Source organism: Scophthalmus maximus, chromosome 11 (genome assembly GCF_022379125.1).
Source record: "Scophthalmus maximus strain ysfricsl-2021 chromosome 11, ASM2237912v1, whole genome shotgun sequence".
In the NCBI taxonomy this organism is placed as follows: domain Eukaryota; kingdom Metazoa; phylum Chordata; class Actinopteri; order Pleuronectiformes; family Scophthalmidae; genus Scophthalmus; species Scophthalmus maximus.
In genome coordinates, this window is record NC_061525.1 from 4,612,341 (window position 1) to 4,627,867 (window position 15,527).

A 15,527-nucleotide genomic window follows, 5' to 3' on the forward strand; every position below is an offset into this window, starting at 1 on the left:
TTCCTAGAGAGCTTCTGGGTTTCTCCTCACCAATTTACAATTGCATAACCTCAGAGAGGATTCAAGTCATTTTATCTCATTTGAAAAAAATAAAAATTGTGAATATCTGATTTATTTTTCTAAATATAGCACTTTAACCTAGGAAATGCTAAATACTATCATGGGAATATTACCCCTTTACCTGCACTGGCCCTGTGCCATATTTATTCGGAGACTTTATGTCACTGAATTGTGGTCATTTTTTTTTATTAATTCAGACAAATTATGGCATGTTAAGCGTCCCATACAATGTCACGAACACAGACCACGACGGCGACTTGCTGTGAGGAGGAAGGCGGCGTCCAATAGAAATCGCTCCTGACGAGTTCTGTCCGACGTGATTGACAGGCGGCTCCGCGCCAGGTGGGAGGGTCGATTCCCGCCCGACACCGACGCCGAAGTCCCGCCTCGCGGTGCGCGGCTCTCGCCGGGCCGGAGACGCGACGCTATAAAAATGCAGGAACTTCGGGAGAGCGCCAGGCACTCTTCAGCGGGAGTTGACTCCGCGTGGACGCACTCACACGGGACGCTCGAGTCGAGCCGATGACTTGATCCCCGCGCGGTCCCTGAGAGATCTCGCCGTCGGTTCCTCCCCCCCCCCCGCACTTCCGAAGTGTAAAAATCTCGGTCCGGGGGACCGGGTCGGGTCGGAGCGGAGCCATGGCAGGGGACGGGTCGGACCAGCGGGCGCTGCAGTATGAGCAAACTTTGGTAAGTTGGAACATGTTTGATGAACTTTGGCCGCTGGGTAAGACCAGACTCCGCCGACAAATCCCTCAATTTAACGTCGCCCGCGCGGCTCTCAACATTAGCGAGCGGCGACTGCGGTGGCGGTCAATAAAGTTATCATTCGACCGAATGGAGGGCGCGTTGGGCGCGATGCTCGAACGCCGAATTGGAGTTTGTTTGAATCAGAGTGCGCCCCTGTGATTTGTGTGATGTCTCCTGCAGCTCGTACACGCGTTTACAAGCAAGGAAGTTGGAAGTCGTCAGTTTTCAGGCCGACCTCCGGAGGGGTTGTGGTGTGCGCGTCGTCGAGTTCTCGGTTGGCCTCTCTGTGTACTTGTGAGGCGGCGCGAGCAGCCAAGGACACACACTTTGAAGACTGTCAAACACCATAGTGGAATATGTTTACACCATACAGTTGCGTCCAGAGGCTCCCAGTCATCACTGGTGGTCCTGTCTCCTGTGTCCCAACCCCACTGTCAAAAACAACAAAGTAACAAATCACTGCCTATAATATTGTCGTGAACGTTTGAATTTTCAAAAATATGCCGATAAATTTGGCAAACAAAGCACTTACTGATCAACCAAATCACACCTTCCTGGTCTGACCTCAAGTCACCCCTACCTTTGAATTGGGAGGGCGCAGCCCCCCCTCGAAATGTCAAATTGATATTAATAATCTATTTTATCTATTATTTTTTAGATATAATGTCAAGCACAAGTCATTTCAGGTCACTTAACGTATACACCTTATTCCTCATTCCTGTATGAAAGATTGTGGATGAAACTTGACGTGATTGGTGAACCCTAACCCCAGTGAGAGTTGAAAGTGACTGTATGCGTCGCAGCCCTTATCTAAGGTCACTTCCTTTTTTTGTTTTGTTTTTTTGGTAAGCTTGGATAACGGACTTTCGTTGGGATCCAGAGATGATCTGCTCACAGTTCAGAGGTTCGATCATTTGAGTGAATAGTTTGGTCATTCCACCTGATTTATACAGCAGGGGCCTCTCAAACATCGTCATGTCACACGACCTCGAACGGATACTGATCTTGACATCCGTTCCAGTTTTGTCCTGTCTATTTTTCAAATGAATGTTAACGATGACTTGTATAACATGGGAGATAAATGTGTTGAGGGAGAAACGATGGATGCTGTTCCTCCCGTTGAAGGGACTCCCTGAGGTTCCCCCGATTCGCACTTAAGAGGAGCATGGGCTCGCGGCAGCAGGCCCCTCAGAAGGACTGAGGGTGGGTTCGGTGGTTTATGTCTCCACTCACAAAACTCGTGTCAAGCCTAAAGAATCTTCTGTTTTGAAGAGGCAAGTTTTATAGGCCGACCGGACACGTTCAGCGGCAGCGGGGGCTTTGAATTCAGAAGGGCCACAACTGTAACACTTCTTTGGGCCTCTGCTTCCTTTTGTTGAAAAAAGTTACTTTGCAAAGAACACCCCCCCCCCCTTCTCCTCCTCCTCCCAACCTGTCTGTCTGTGTGTGTGTGTGTGTGTGTGTGTGTGTGTGTGTGTGTGTGTGTGTGTGTGTGTGTGTGTGTGTGTGTGTGTGTGTGTGTGTGTGTGTGTGTGTGTGTGTGTGTGTGTGTGTGTGTGTGTGTGTGTGTGTGTGTGTGTGTGTGTGTGTGTGTGTGTGAGATTACACAACATGCGACCCGCTGATTCAGCGCTGGACACTGTCACCCTGGCGGGGTCTCGTGCTTGGCTCTCTGTGAAGAACGTGCAGGCGTCTCTCGCTCTCTCTCTCTCTTTCTCTCTCTCTCTGCTAAAAAAATAATCATAATAAAAACAAATAAATAATGAAAAAAATCCATCCACACCTCCTTTTCCTCAGACCTTACCCGCTGTGCTTTGGATGATTGTTATGTGGACAAAATAGCGAAAGCGTCTAAGTGAAATCAAACAAAAATAGCTACAGTGTGAGAATAACCTCTTTTCACATGTACGAGGCCCCCCCCCGGCCCTCCACATCTCCTCACCGTGGGTTGTAGTAACATGGTGTCTTTGTGTCGTACTGGCAGCCGTGGTGCTTGTGTGGGTTTGTTGTGGGCAGTGGATGCTCAAAGAGGCCACAGTGTAGCGTGGCTGTGCACCAGTGCTGGTGGAGCCAAACCGGCCTCAGCATGTTGTCTGTCAACCACCGAGGGATGCCTCACTTTGTGTTTTGTGTGAAATGAATACTCTTTGCCGATTTCTCTCAGAAACAAATTGCAGTAGTGGAATATGATGAACACAATTCTTTTGGTGTATGGAGGGAAAATTCCATAATACAGTTAAGCAATAGCTCACGACAGGCCGTGGTATACGCTCATTTTACCACAGTTGCGGAGGTATATTTTATAAAACGGTTACAAGTATGTCGAACTGAAAGTAATAGACACACATTACAATTTGATTTTATCACGTCAAAAAAGCCAGAATACAATAATACGCCGTTACTTCCTCAGTTGCAGAGTGATACGGACCTGTGCACACTGCTTGATTTGAGCTACCCGTTTTATAAATATATACATGTGTATACAGAACACAATATATTGTCTGTGCTACACTGCAAAAAATTATTATAGGCTACAGAAGTATTTTCAAATGTTTTTGTAAATCGTTTTCTCCAGGATTTAAATGTCCCATGATTATCATAATACCGTCTCAGCAGCTTTTTTCAAGATTAAAAGGGGAAAGAGTGAATTAATGTGGGAATCGGAATGTCTTTGATTTGAAACCAGCCCAGAATATCAGCGGACAGCAGCTGCAATCAAAGCACATCTGTATGAGTAACATATTAGTGTCGTTCTAGACCAATATCAGTGGCTGCCCGTGTGTCAGTAATAACCGCGAGTTAAACCTTGAAACGTCCTTTGCCATTAGGAGATTCCTGCAAACCAGTGCCGTGCAGGTCATTCATGTATGAAGCTTCATTCACATGCTGCTGTATTGTTGATACACATACATTAACTGAATAACACAAATTAAGAAAATCATTTTTTTGTCTCTCAGCAGCCAAAAGAAATGGCAAACAATACCTAGAGAGGTAGTGGTTTAGTTTGGATAAAAAATAGCTTTTATGGGGACACGAGTGACCGTATGTTTTTGGACCTTTGCAGTGTTGTACCCGTAAATATTAAATGGGCCGTCTTGTTCTCAGAGGTAAAGGTTTATGAGGTGTCGTAGAAAGGGACTCGATCACAAGTGAGAGACTGCGATTTATGGTTTTATGTGCAATGGCAGGAGTATTCCCAAGCGACAGGAAGCAATATCCAGTAGAAACTGAGTATATGTCGGTGTTGCTCCATTTCTAACTGATAACTCTGTGCCCTGGTCCTGGAGCAACACCTTTTTGGAGGATACGCCTAACAGGGTTTAATCGCCGCCGCTGCTTCAGAATTTTATGTAATGAAGTGGAAATAACACGACTCTGCGAGGGCTTTTATTTTCTATACATGCTGTAGAATCTTTGAGGGACACGCCCCCGAGGAGAGGGAGAGAGGGAGGGAGGGAGAGTGAGAGACAAGTAAGGGAAGAGTAGTGTTTTGGGGTACCCGTGATAAAAAGAAGTTACATTTCGCTTCTGCTTATCGGTTCCTGAAAGATCAACATAAATTAACGGCGCCCGTTACGTGCATGCCAGCGCTGAGCTAGGAGGTTGCTTTGAAGAAAGACTTGTGCTCGTCAGCTTCCAAGGACTTCAGGAATGTATTAGTCATAGTCAAGTGTCCACATGGAACATGAGATGGATCGTTTGATGTAGCGCAGGGGTCGGGAACTTTTTACCCCTATCAAGGGTTTTATAACGTGCTCGGCAATAATAAATTACAGAACACTAATCACACTAACCTGTCGAATGTGACGGTTGGAACTGCTGCTCTCTGTTGTGGCTGATGTCAGATGATGGTGATGATGTTTCTTGCGGCTGGTTTTTTGACAAAACAAATCGTCCCCTTTGGTGGTGCCATGCATGGCCTGCAAAGCCCGTGTAGGGCTGTTAATCCTCCTACAACCCCGTTCACATTTCATTTCCCTCTTGTTTTTAATCATCAAATCAAGTTTTTGATTCTGTTGATGCTAATTTTAACATACCAGTAGTTGTACACGTTTCATGAGAGTTGCAATGTCTATATCTGTAGAATGTGTCACAGTGAGGTGTGTGTGTGTGTGTGTGTGTGTGTGTGTGTGTGTGTGTGTGTGTGTGTGTGTGTGTGTGTGTGTGTGTGTGTGTGTGTGTGTGTGTGTGTGTGTGTGTGTGTGTGTGTGTGTGTGTGTGTGTGTGTGTGTGTGTGTGTGTGTGTGTGTGTGTGTGTGTGTGTGTGTGTGTGTGTGTGTGTGTGTGTGTGTGTCAGATCAAAGACACTGCACACACACCCATTTCATGAAAATACACATTTGAGTAGCATTCGAACAGTATTGATTTAAACAATTAAATTCGTTCCCATAGCCCCCAAAAGACTCTAATTCCTCTCTTGTATCACACTCAACACTGATCCCTTTTACAAAAATGACCAGTGGCGTTTGTTATGTCTGTAGCGCATATCTGCAATGTTTTTTCCCCATATCAATAATCCGCTCTGACAGTTCTGCTCTGAGACACACTGACAGTTTGGAGCAGTTTTACTTTGTCGGGCTGAAGCAGTTCCACGGCAGCAACAAGGCTCCCTCACAAAGTCTTCTCCTGAATGAGGTTTCACATTTTCTATTAGCTCACAACTTGGCTGAATAACAGTGTTTCTGTTATCGCACATTTTTTCTTCGTCTTTTTTTTTGTATTTCAGAATTTAATGTTTTTGTATTTGCATTGGATGTCTCGACTTGACTCAGAGGCCACATATGACCCGGAGGCTGGTGGTAACCCGACTTGGGTTAAACAATGTTGACAGTCTTTTTGTTTGATCTACAACTCCTCTTCCAGATTTGTAATTATTAACTGGACGAACATTATGATGCCATATATGGGATCTAAATGATACGGGAGGTTCTTAAAGGTCTTGATTGTTACAGATCAAGGTCAGTTAATGTGTCGCAGGGAGTTCTACTATGGTAAACTGGACTCGACTGAAGAATAAAAGGATGACGTCATCGGGGTTATCGCCGCTCGGGCGCAGAAACAAAACATTTTGAACAGAGTCTGTGTTACGAACTTGCTTGGCAGGAGTTTGAAAACTTATTTGCTGTGTTGCGTCGAGTAGGGCCGCATCCGTCCAATCATGAAAATTGTTTCTAGATGAATTTTAGGTTGATCAAAGAATTCATTTATATTAAATTTCTCAAGTGCAATAACTAAATCTTTTGTCTTCTGTGATTTGTGATTTTCATACATGGAGCTATCCATACGAGCTGGGCTAACCCGATGAGCATGAATTAGTGAGGTGACACCAGTTACATGGTGACAAAGCCTCCTGGGTGGAGCGCACGCACACACCTTAAAATGCATTCAGCACATGCCAGGCTGTAGGCTATCTTTGGACATGGAGGATTATAAGTATTATTATTAGACGAACTGGACCACTACAATTTGCACAACAAGTAAAAAACTACTTCCTGAACATGTTTGTGGAATTACAGCACTCCAAGCCTTTTGAAAACCCTCTGAGATTGTGCAGCATGTTGCAAAGCGGTTGTGCATGTATGTACAGTATGCTGCATAGTAGGCATTATTCTGTCACTGCATCTTGCCCGTGTCTTGACCCCCGTGTCCTGTGATGCCTCTTCGTTCATTACATTTCATGTTCCTCCTCTTCAGCACATGCCTGGTGGACTGAGGGATTGTCGCCCCCTTCCCCCTTTTTGGTCTCGCAGGCTCCCTTTGATGGCTTGTAAGTCTTATTACCCGACCACATGAATGTGCTGGGTAACCGTGTGCGTGTTTCTGATGTGTCGAGCGTGCAGAGGATGTTCAGCAGCTCAGAGAAGAGTCACCTAAGGTGACCAGGAAACACACGAGTTCGGGCACGTTTTGCGGCTATGAAAGCCCTTTAATTCCACGCTGTACATGCCAGATGTGGCGTTACAGCTGTTGACATGCCAGGTCCGTGTTCACTTCAACCTGTCGCCGTTGGTACTGGATATTTCATTTCAGGTGAAAAGGAAGTTACTGTCGGTCATACTGTATTTTGCCAGCAGGATCTCTGGTTTATGAAAGCAATAAGGATGCAAAACTGTCTGCAAGAGAAAAGCATGGGAACGTAAAAATTTGCTGGTGCATGTTTCCCCGCGTGCTTGCGTGTGCGTGTGCGCGTGTGTGCGCGCGTGTGCGCGCGTGTGTGTGCGTGTGTGTGCGCGTGTGTGTGCGCGTGTTGGGGCCATCTGTCTTGCTGCGACACAGGGTAATTTGTAACCCTGTCTTATTCGCCTGGCTCTGGTAATAAGGCTTTATGTAGCTGTGGCCTTGTCCGTTTGATGCCTGCTCCCTCGCAGCCATAGTGGAAATTTTCCCTAACTTAAGCTCTCAACTCTTCTATTTCACTATCACTTCATCACGCCTTGTGGGCAAAGTCTTTTCTTTATTTTTTTCGCGAGACAGGTCAACAACTCCTTGACCCCTGCTTTTAGTGTGTGGTGAAAAAGGTATTTGCATAGCATTTGTTCAGAGTGAAGTCGTGAATAGGCAGGGTCTGGCTTGCAGATAAGCATCAAAAGCCTCCGTTTGTTTTTCTCTCCGCGTGTTACAAAAGATCAACTCTCTCTCTCTCCCTTTCTCCGCACAAAATCTCCACCGCTATTTACTTTCTGTACAAACAAGTCCGTGATGGATTTCCTCCGTCGCGACCCCGTGGTGCGGGATGGATCAAACGCAAACGTTTGCGCAACAGCAAAAAAGAATTAAGCCTCTTGATGAGGAACATTTTGAGAGTGAACTGGTCAAACACTCCACAAAAAGACAGAACAAACGTCGACTGGGTCTGTGGGTTAAAACCAAAAGGTGGCGTGTGTTTCGTGCGTGTCGAGGTGTTTGTTCTCAGACGCATTGATCAGGCAGGCTGGGTCGCGTTGATGATTAATGCCGGAGAGCTGCAGCGAGAGAACGAGCGCTCGACGGGTCAATAGATTAACAGATGAGCCAGATTCGGCTCACGAGGCGAGTCCCTTGATTAGTGCCACGCAATTATTTCTCCCTCCTCTCGCGCCCCGTACAAATATGGATTAGAGGATGGATGGAAAAGCGAAAGCAACGCAAGTGGATGCTGGTTCTGCGATAACCCTCAGTAGAGCTGTTTTATTAGATAAGCAGGTAGAAAATTGAATAAAACATGGGGAAAAAAAACAACAAAGCTGGTTAATCTGTAGGTTAATCAAATTATGTCAAGTCATAATGCGATTGTGCTGGATTTTTTTTTTTTTTGAATCATGACACAACCTCTTCAACTTCAACACAGCACAGTGTGTGCAAGAGTTTACAGTCAAACATTTACTAAGTCATAACACGCTTCTTGGAAAAAAACCAGCCGAGACGTTTGAGACGTGTTATCCACTCTGGGCTGCAGCTAATGATTTATTCTACTGTTGGTTACGTTTAGTTTCATCTAAAGCCTACAGGGGCGTCATTAAATGTCTTGTATAGTCTGACCAACAATCCCACACCCCCAAGAGGTTCAGTTTACAATGATGTGAACAGAAGAACAGAAGAAGCTGGAGTCCTGTCTGCTCAGATGAGCCAAGCTCTTGGGATTACAGCCAAGAATTTCATTTTTAGTCAAAAATATAAGTTAACAAAATTCCCGACTATTCACATCTTTCATTTTAATTTGAAGGTATCATTTGCAGTTTGATTAAAAGCAAATTTGCGGTGAACCTGCGATTACCTTCAAACCACCAGTCAACTCTTAAAAGGGCAATATGTTTCAATTATATAATAATACGGTTCACATAGTGTGCAGTGAGGGCAAGGTTGCATACTTTTGAGCCTGTGCTGAAACGGCTAGTGTGGAGTTATTAATAATTAGATTAACAGAAGAATAAGAGAAATGAAATCATAAATCCATGCCGTCAATGTTAGAAAATTTAGAAACATTGTCAGAAGTTAAGTTCTTTTCCGGTTAAGAGAAGAAAGATGAAGCTGTAAAGTTTTCATAGCTTTGTAATCGCGTCCGACCGAGGGGGACAAACGAGAGGCCAGTAGAATGCGGGCTCCTGGAAACGCTGGGACGGTTGGCAAATCCGGTCGAATTGCTGGGATTTTGTTGTGGAGCAGAACAACCGGTCATTGTGTGACCCTGGCAGCGGCAAAGTTGTGACGGTGCAGTGACACAGGAGAGAGAGAGAGAGAGAGCGCGAGAGCAACGAGTGAGGGTTTGTTCAACAATAATCAAAGCTCATTATTTATAGTTCAGTCCAAAATACTGGTAGGATAAGAGGACAGGTGGAGGGAAGATCCTTTCTTAACTGCAACACTGGGTCATTTTCTTCAAACTGAGTACACTGGTTCGTCTTGTCCATTCAATTGTCAATTCTCCCAGAGTGCAACGTTCCCCATCTACTTGTATTTTCTCGACTCTTGCCATCATGCGTGTCGATGATGACACACAACCGCTACACGCTTGTACATGCATGTTTTGTTCACCCTGATACCACTGTAGCTTGACCCAGACAGGCATGCTGCTGCAAGGGACAATCCTGAAAGACACGTTGATCTACGTGCCCCCCCCCCCCCCCCCCTGTAAATACAAAGTGTGTCACGGCCCACCGCAAACAGTTTTGCGGCCCAGAGGACCGGAGGCTCCCCGCCCGTCTGCTTTTAAAATCTGGTCTTTGTAAAATAAACTGCAGTAACCAGATAAATTCATTTCCTCAATAGAAAATAGAGGAAGTTGCAGTAAAATGTTTTTTTTCTTTTTTAAACCTGTCTCATCCAGTTACATCAGCATTTGAGACCAGGAAACGAGTGTCCACTGTTACCACTCACATCAGCAAATTATTTTTCCACACCATTTTTTTGTTTTTTTCCTTTTAGAAGAGCACCGGGTCTAAGATGCAGCAGCATTTCCATTTATATGAGCTACTCTGTAAGCCGCGCTCTTGCACTCTCTCACATTCTCTCTGTCCAACATTCATATTGGGCAGAGAGGACAACAAGCCTCTCTTGCGTTTTGCAATGGAAAGGAGACAATTGTAGGATACGAGTGAAAAGAAGTTACCGTGAGTCGATCACGTCTGCCCTTAAAGAGACTGCGCTTCCATTATGACACCACTTACTAAGGATGGATGAGCAGGGAGTTCATGAAGCGAAGTATCCAGTAGGGATGGGACGCCCTGAAGTGGCTGCTGCCCTGAGCCATCAACATTTTGTGTAGGGTTGCACGTCTGTGATTTTTGTCCCAGGACCCTGATACAAATTGTTGGTCTCAGGGCAACAGCCATGTGGCAAAATCAGGACGTGCATTTAGAGATGGGGGGAGGATTATGTATTTCTTAGGTTTGAAATATTTTTTTCAGTTTAAATTAATCGACCTGCACCGTCATTGTTGGATCACAGCAATTAAGCCTAAGGAGGCGATTGACAGACACCGGTTTGCCCCGGGTCTTGTCTCTCAGGCAACATGCAGCCTGCATTATCCTCTTTGTGGGACGTGATCTGTGTTTTAGTTTATACATATCTTATTATCTCATCTTATCATAAAGCTCAGAATCCAGATGACTTGTGAAACCAAACCGACACCTCGGAGCATGTTTCTGAAATCTCCGTCTGTGAGCTTTTGCGCCACTCGCCGAGGAGGCGTCATTTTTTAACGTACCTGAACAGCAGTGTGTTTGTCTCTTGTCGCTGCCGGTTTAAGCACACATAATCTTTCTGTTGGACCTCAGCTGGTTCAAACATGCGGACAGTCTGTACATACGCAGCCGAGTCACCTTGTGTGACTGTGTCATCATGATAAGGCAGCAAAGTCAAAGTTGACAAATCAGCGGATGTGCCCTATCAGATGTGTGCGTGAATGTGCGTGTGTGTGTGTGTGTGTGTTATGTCTTGTTGTAGAGATTGTCCAAGTCTGGGCCTGCTTCCACCTCAAACACCTTTTTGATAAAGGTTGTCTTGTTGATGTGTCAACTGTGTGTCGTGAGGAAGATCCAGATTTAAGAAAGGACGCTCCAACTCATTAACCTTGGCCTGTTAAAAAGGTTCCGGCTCCTTTCACCTTCTCTGAATGATGTCTGCATTCTATTCATGTCTGCATTCTATTCATTCTATTTTATCATCGCAGGTGGAAAATTAGAATTTCCCATGCATGGTATTCTTTTGTAAAGGTTTGGAGTAGGGGGGTGTGTGTGTGTGTGTGTGTGTGTGTGTGTGTGTGTGTGTGTGTGTGTGTGTGTGTGTGTGTGTGTGTGTGTGTGTGTGTGTGTGTGTGTGTGTGTGTGTGTGTGTGTGTGTGTGTGTGTGTGTGTGTGTGTGTGTGTGTGTGTGTGTGTGTGTGTGTGTGTGTGTGTGTGTGTGTGTGTGTGTTCCTGCACCTAATAAGTGGAGAGCTCAGTAATCGATAACAGTGAGCCGAAGAGAGCGGGCCAGTGCCAGCAAAAGCCAGAGGCTTTACCATACCTCATTAGATCACATCCGGATGTGATACAACTTTGTACGATAGGATGATCTTATGGATTTCAAAATGTTGTTATGTCATGTTATATGCAAACCAGAGAGAGGGCTCATTCTCCATTTAAAAATGGATGAGGCACAAATCACAAACATTCTGCTGTTCCAGGTTTTCAAATGTGAGGAGTTCTTGTTTCTCTGTTGGCCTGACAGAACGAGCAGGATTCACGGACACATTGTGTTATTTTTTCTGTGAACAACCATGTAACCATGACAGCCTGTTAACCAAAATGTTGCCGTGTTGGTACAGTTTTAGTTACCCCTTCGTCATCATCCTAAAGACTTTTTCCGAAACAGACCCAACGTTCACACCTCCCTCCACGTGAATTCGATTTCCTTCACGTTGCTAGCCTTGACTTGGCTGTAGATTGCTCCGTCTTCTTATAACACTAGTGTCACCATTAGTCTGTTTTAGGGGTTGACCGATGTGGCTTTTTTTGGGCCGCTACCAATATCCATTTATCACTCAATGAAAGTTTCCTGGTTCTTTGCCTACATTTGCATATTTGTCAGGAATTGGTTTTCAATATTTGTGACGTACCAAATCTAGCTTGCCAGGATTCATTTGGATTTCAAATTTGAGAGGAATGTGAAAACACCTATAGTGACAACATTTGCTGAGATACTGGTCCCTATAGTCAATGTCAGACATGTTAGACGACAGAAACGGAAGAAAAACACTTTTTTGAGTTGAGGGGGACATTCATTCGATAACATGTACAATCTGTCAAGAAACAAATCTCAGAATGTCCTTTACACAAGACATTAAATCCTAGATAGCTGTTTAATTACTAGTTAAAGGGGGTTCAGGCATTATGGCATCTCGCCACCGCTGTACAGTACCTCCCCTCTTTTCAGTGAAATCCCTGCAATGTACAAGATTCATCTCCCGTTCATCCACCCAGAAGGACACGCTCCCCTCCCCCCGCCTGCCTGCCTCTTTGATTGCAGTTAGTTTAGTGTTAATGGGATGTAATTAAACAGATGCTTGGCAGTGTTTAGCCGCTGATAGAGTTGATCAGTGCCTGCGTTTGGCAGCGGCGGCCCCGACCGTCGCACGCTGACAGATTGGAAGGCAAGATGAAAGGTGCTTTGATGCTGCAAACACTGGTTATACGCGGGCATTACGGAGCTCTGCTACACAAGCTGACGCGCACATTTTTGTACTCAAAGGTACTTTTTCTTCCATGCGGCTCTGTAAGTGAGTGCTCGCCGGCAGGTGTGAGATACACTCCTAACACGTTGAGCACACACACACACACGCAGTGCAGATCCCACCTGTTCATTTCTCCCCAGCCTTAATGACGCTCGTCATGTGGCTGCGATGAAGAGAGTTGAACCGCTGCTAATGAAGACTGGCCCCGAGTAACCAATCACAGCATTGTGGATTAATTATATGTATATAAGAAACTTAAAGAAAAAAAAACAAAACTCTATTTCCATCCCTCTGTCTGTCTGTTTTGCAATGCCATGTCTGCAGATTGACTGCAGCATTGGATCTTTCTAAGCTTCCCCCTTTCCTCCTTGCTTTCGCTTGCTCTCCATCATCTGACTACACCCACCCGCACGCTCGCTCACTCATAATGCTAATGTCCGAATCGGTTTGACCGTACAGCTCCGTGGTACGTGTAATCTCCGATTGAGCCCATGTCTGCACAGAGCGCATAGAGCAAGTGATTGTTGGGAGAATTGGCAGCGAGCGAGCGGGCGAGTGGGGTGTTGAAGACATTTGTGTCATGTGAACGGTGTGAAAACAAACGAGGCGGACGCAAATGTCTACTGTTTCTGGAGAGACGGCGAGTTTTGGGAACTTGTGTCGGTAAAGGTCGACTCTAAACTCGTCAGACGAATTCAAGGAATGATGAGAAACTCATTGTTTGCCATGTAAAGAAGACCATGCGATTTCCCCAGCATTCCTTTCGTCCTGCCTCCTGCATGCTCCACTTAGGCTCCACCACTGGCCTGAACCAGAATATATCCAGTCGGTTAGACTGTCTCAGAAACAAGTCATCTTGTTTTGTTCTACAAGTCTGTGCAAAGGCAACTCCAGAAAATGGACCTGGGCCTGATTGACTTCAGACTGGCTGATCTTCTGATCTGCTACCAGGCACTACAGCAGCTAGTTTAACTGGTATAGCTCTGAAGGTTACACTGCTCTCTTTGGTACAGAAGCTTGGAGATCAATTCTGGGCGTGGTTAAAAAAAAATCCAGTCCTTAAACTATGCCTGCCTCTGATACCTGCCTACTTGTAATATATCTACCTCTGATACCTTTCCTACCTCTGATATGCCTACCTTTGATATGCCTACCCTTTGATACCTTGCCACCTCTGATATGCCTACCTGTGATACATGCCTACCTCTGATATGCTTACCTGTTATATGCCTACCTCTGATACCTGCCTACCTGTGATATGCATACATCTGATACCTTGCCTACCTCTGATAAGACATGAACTGGTTATTGTAAATCCCTTTGGGGAAAAAAAGCGTCAGCTAAATTAATGTAATGTAATTACAGCCTTGCTTCGCCGGTTCACCTTCAGTTTCTACCTCTGGATTGTTGTGGACCGAGCGTGACTTATCTTGACTCTTTGAAAGAACCACTGTGTGCATCTAGTCACCTTGCTGAGCGTGTAAACAATGAATACACAGAGTTTTAAGCTATTGGCCATAACGCCATTACAAAATAAGATTATTATACTATCCCAGCAAACATTTAGGTGAGAAGAGATTGCAGGATTTCCTGCACAAACGCTATAAACAAGTGTAAATACTGCATTGTGCCAAAATGGAAGTCAAAAATGTTCTACGTGTGTATGATTTAAAAGTAGTTTCAATTTTTGTGATTTATGTCAATGTCAAATCTGCATGTAATGTAGACCGTGAGGGGTGAGGCATAATAAAGATACTGAACTTTTAGAAATGATAAAAGCAACAATGAAGGTATGTTCTGCAGAATCTTAATGCTTGACAGGTCTAGAAACAAGATTTGTAGACCACACAGCTGATGTTGTTACCTGTCTTATAAACCACACAGTATGTGATTTATTTCAGCAGCTTTTGTTGGCTTTACATTAACAGCTGATAAAAATGATATGGAAATATTTGAGAACAAGGTGAGAGATATAAATCATTTACTGAAGGTATAATATTAACAGGGTTTTTTATCAACCATTTTTCAGAACTGTTCATTGGCAAATTTTGATTGCCCTGATCAACTTTGTTCAGCTAAGCATCTTAGACTTTGCATGTTTATATCAGGATCAATGGAAGACTCCTCTGAAGTCAGCTGGAAAGAGATCTCATAGTTAAAGTGATGTTGTTTTTAATTTGGTAGATCTAAAACAACATCGCTAATAAGTAACATGTCAGAACGGAATTAGTGTAATCTACTGCACTGATGTACATGGGACATGTGATAAAAAATGGTGTCAAGTGTGTGTCTCATGAGGATGCACTGACCAATCCCAATCAATTCTCTTCAGTTTTCCTCTTCCAAGTCCATGTAGTCATTCTAGGAACCAGACCCACAAGCTTTCAGGGGAACTGTAGTATTGGCAAGTGTGTGTGTGTGTGTGTGTGTGTGAGAGACCATACTAAATGTGTGTATGTTGAATGGATGGATTGTGTAATGTGATGTGACAGCAGGGAGAAAAAGAAAAGATTAAGTTCAAGAGTTGGCCTGCTCACTTTAATGGCTTGGCTATTAAAAGACCCCCTTTTACACACATCGACGAATGATAAAAACGTGTGTGTTATCTGTCCACCGAACAAGCGTTGGTTTGTGTTAAAGCGTATAGCAATCCTTAACCTTGTTTATCTGAATTCTCCTTCATTAATGCAACTAGATGGCGGTGGTTGTGCCAAGATGTGGTGAATGTGTTTGTAGTTATAACAGCGCAAATATAAGTTTAGAAACGTATGAAAGCCTTTGCACTGCAATATTCCTGCTTGTGTAAAGAGGGAATCTTATCAAAGCACTGTGATATTACTGTTTGATTTAGCATCATAGTACAACGTGTTCGTCAACATACGTGTATACCATGTTCTGCCCTGCAACTCGCTCTGGCACCTAAACTTACATTGTTCATGGATGTGGGCAGTGTTTACTGTGTATTTCTTCTAACATCCAGTGTAATTCTCTGATACCCTTTCCCACAATAGCGTTTGTGCTTCTGCAA

General features: G+C 44.5%; 1 protein-coding gene across 9 annotated transcripts in view; it reads left to right on the forward strand.

Annotated features, from left to right (window-relative positions):
- Positions 1-422: 422 nt before the first annotated feature.
- The window catches only part of clcn2c (chloride channel 2c), a 126,512-nt gene continuing 111,407 nt past the window's right edge, over positions 423-15,527 (forward strand). For 3 of the 9 annotated variants that reach the window (XM_035622380.2, XM_035622386.2, XM_047335528.1), the window contains exon 1: positions 424-750. In XM_035622380.2, coding sequence (XP_035478273.1) covers positions 700-750 — 51 coding nt within the window. In that variant the 5' untranslated portion in view covers positions 424-699. Of the gene's footprint in view, positions 751-15,527 lie in introns of all 9 variants that reach the window. The other 6 variants (XM_035622381.2, XM_035622387.2, XM_035622383.2 and 3 more) reach the window with 3 other exon arrangements.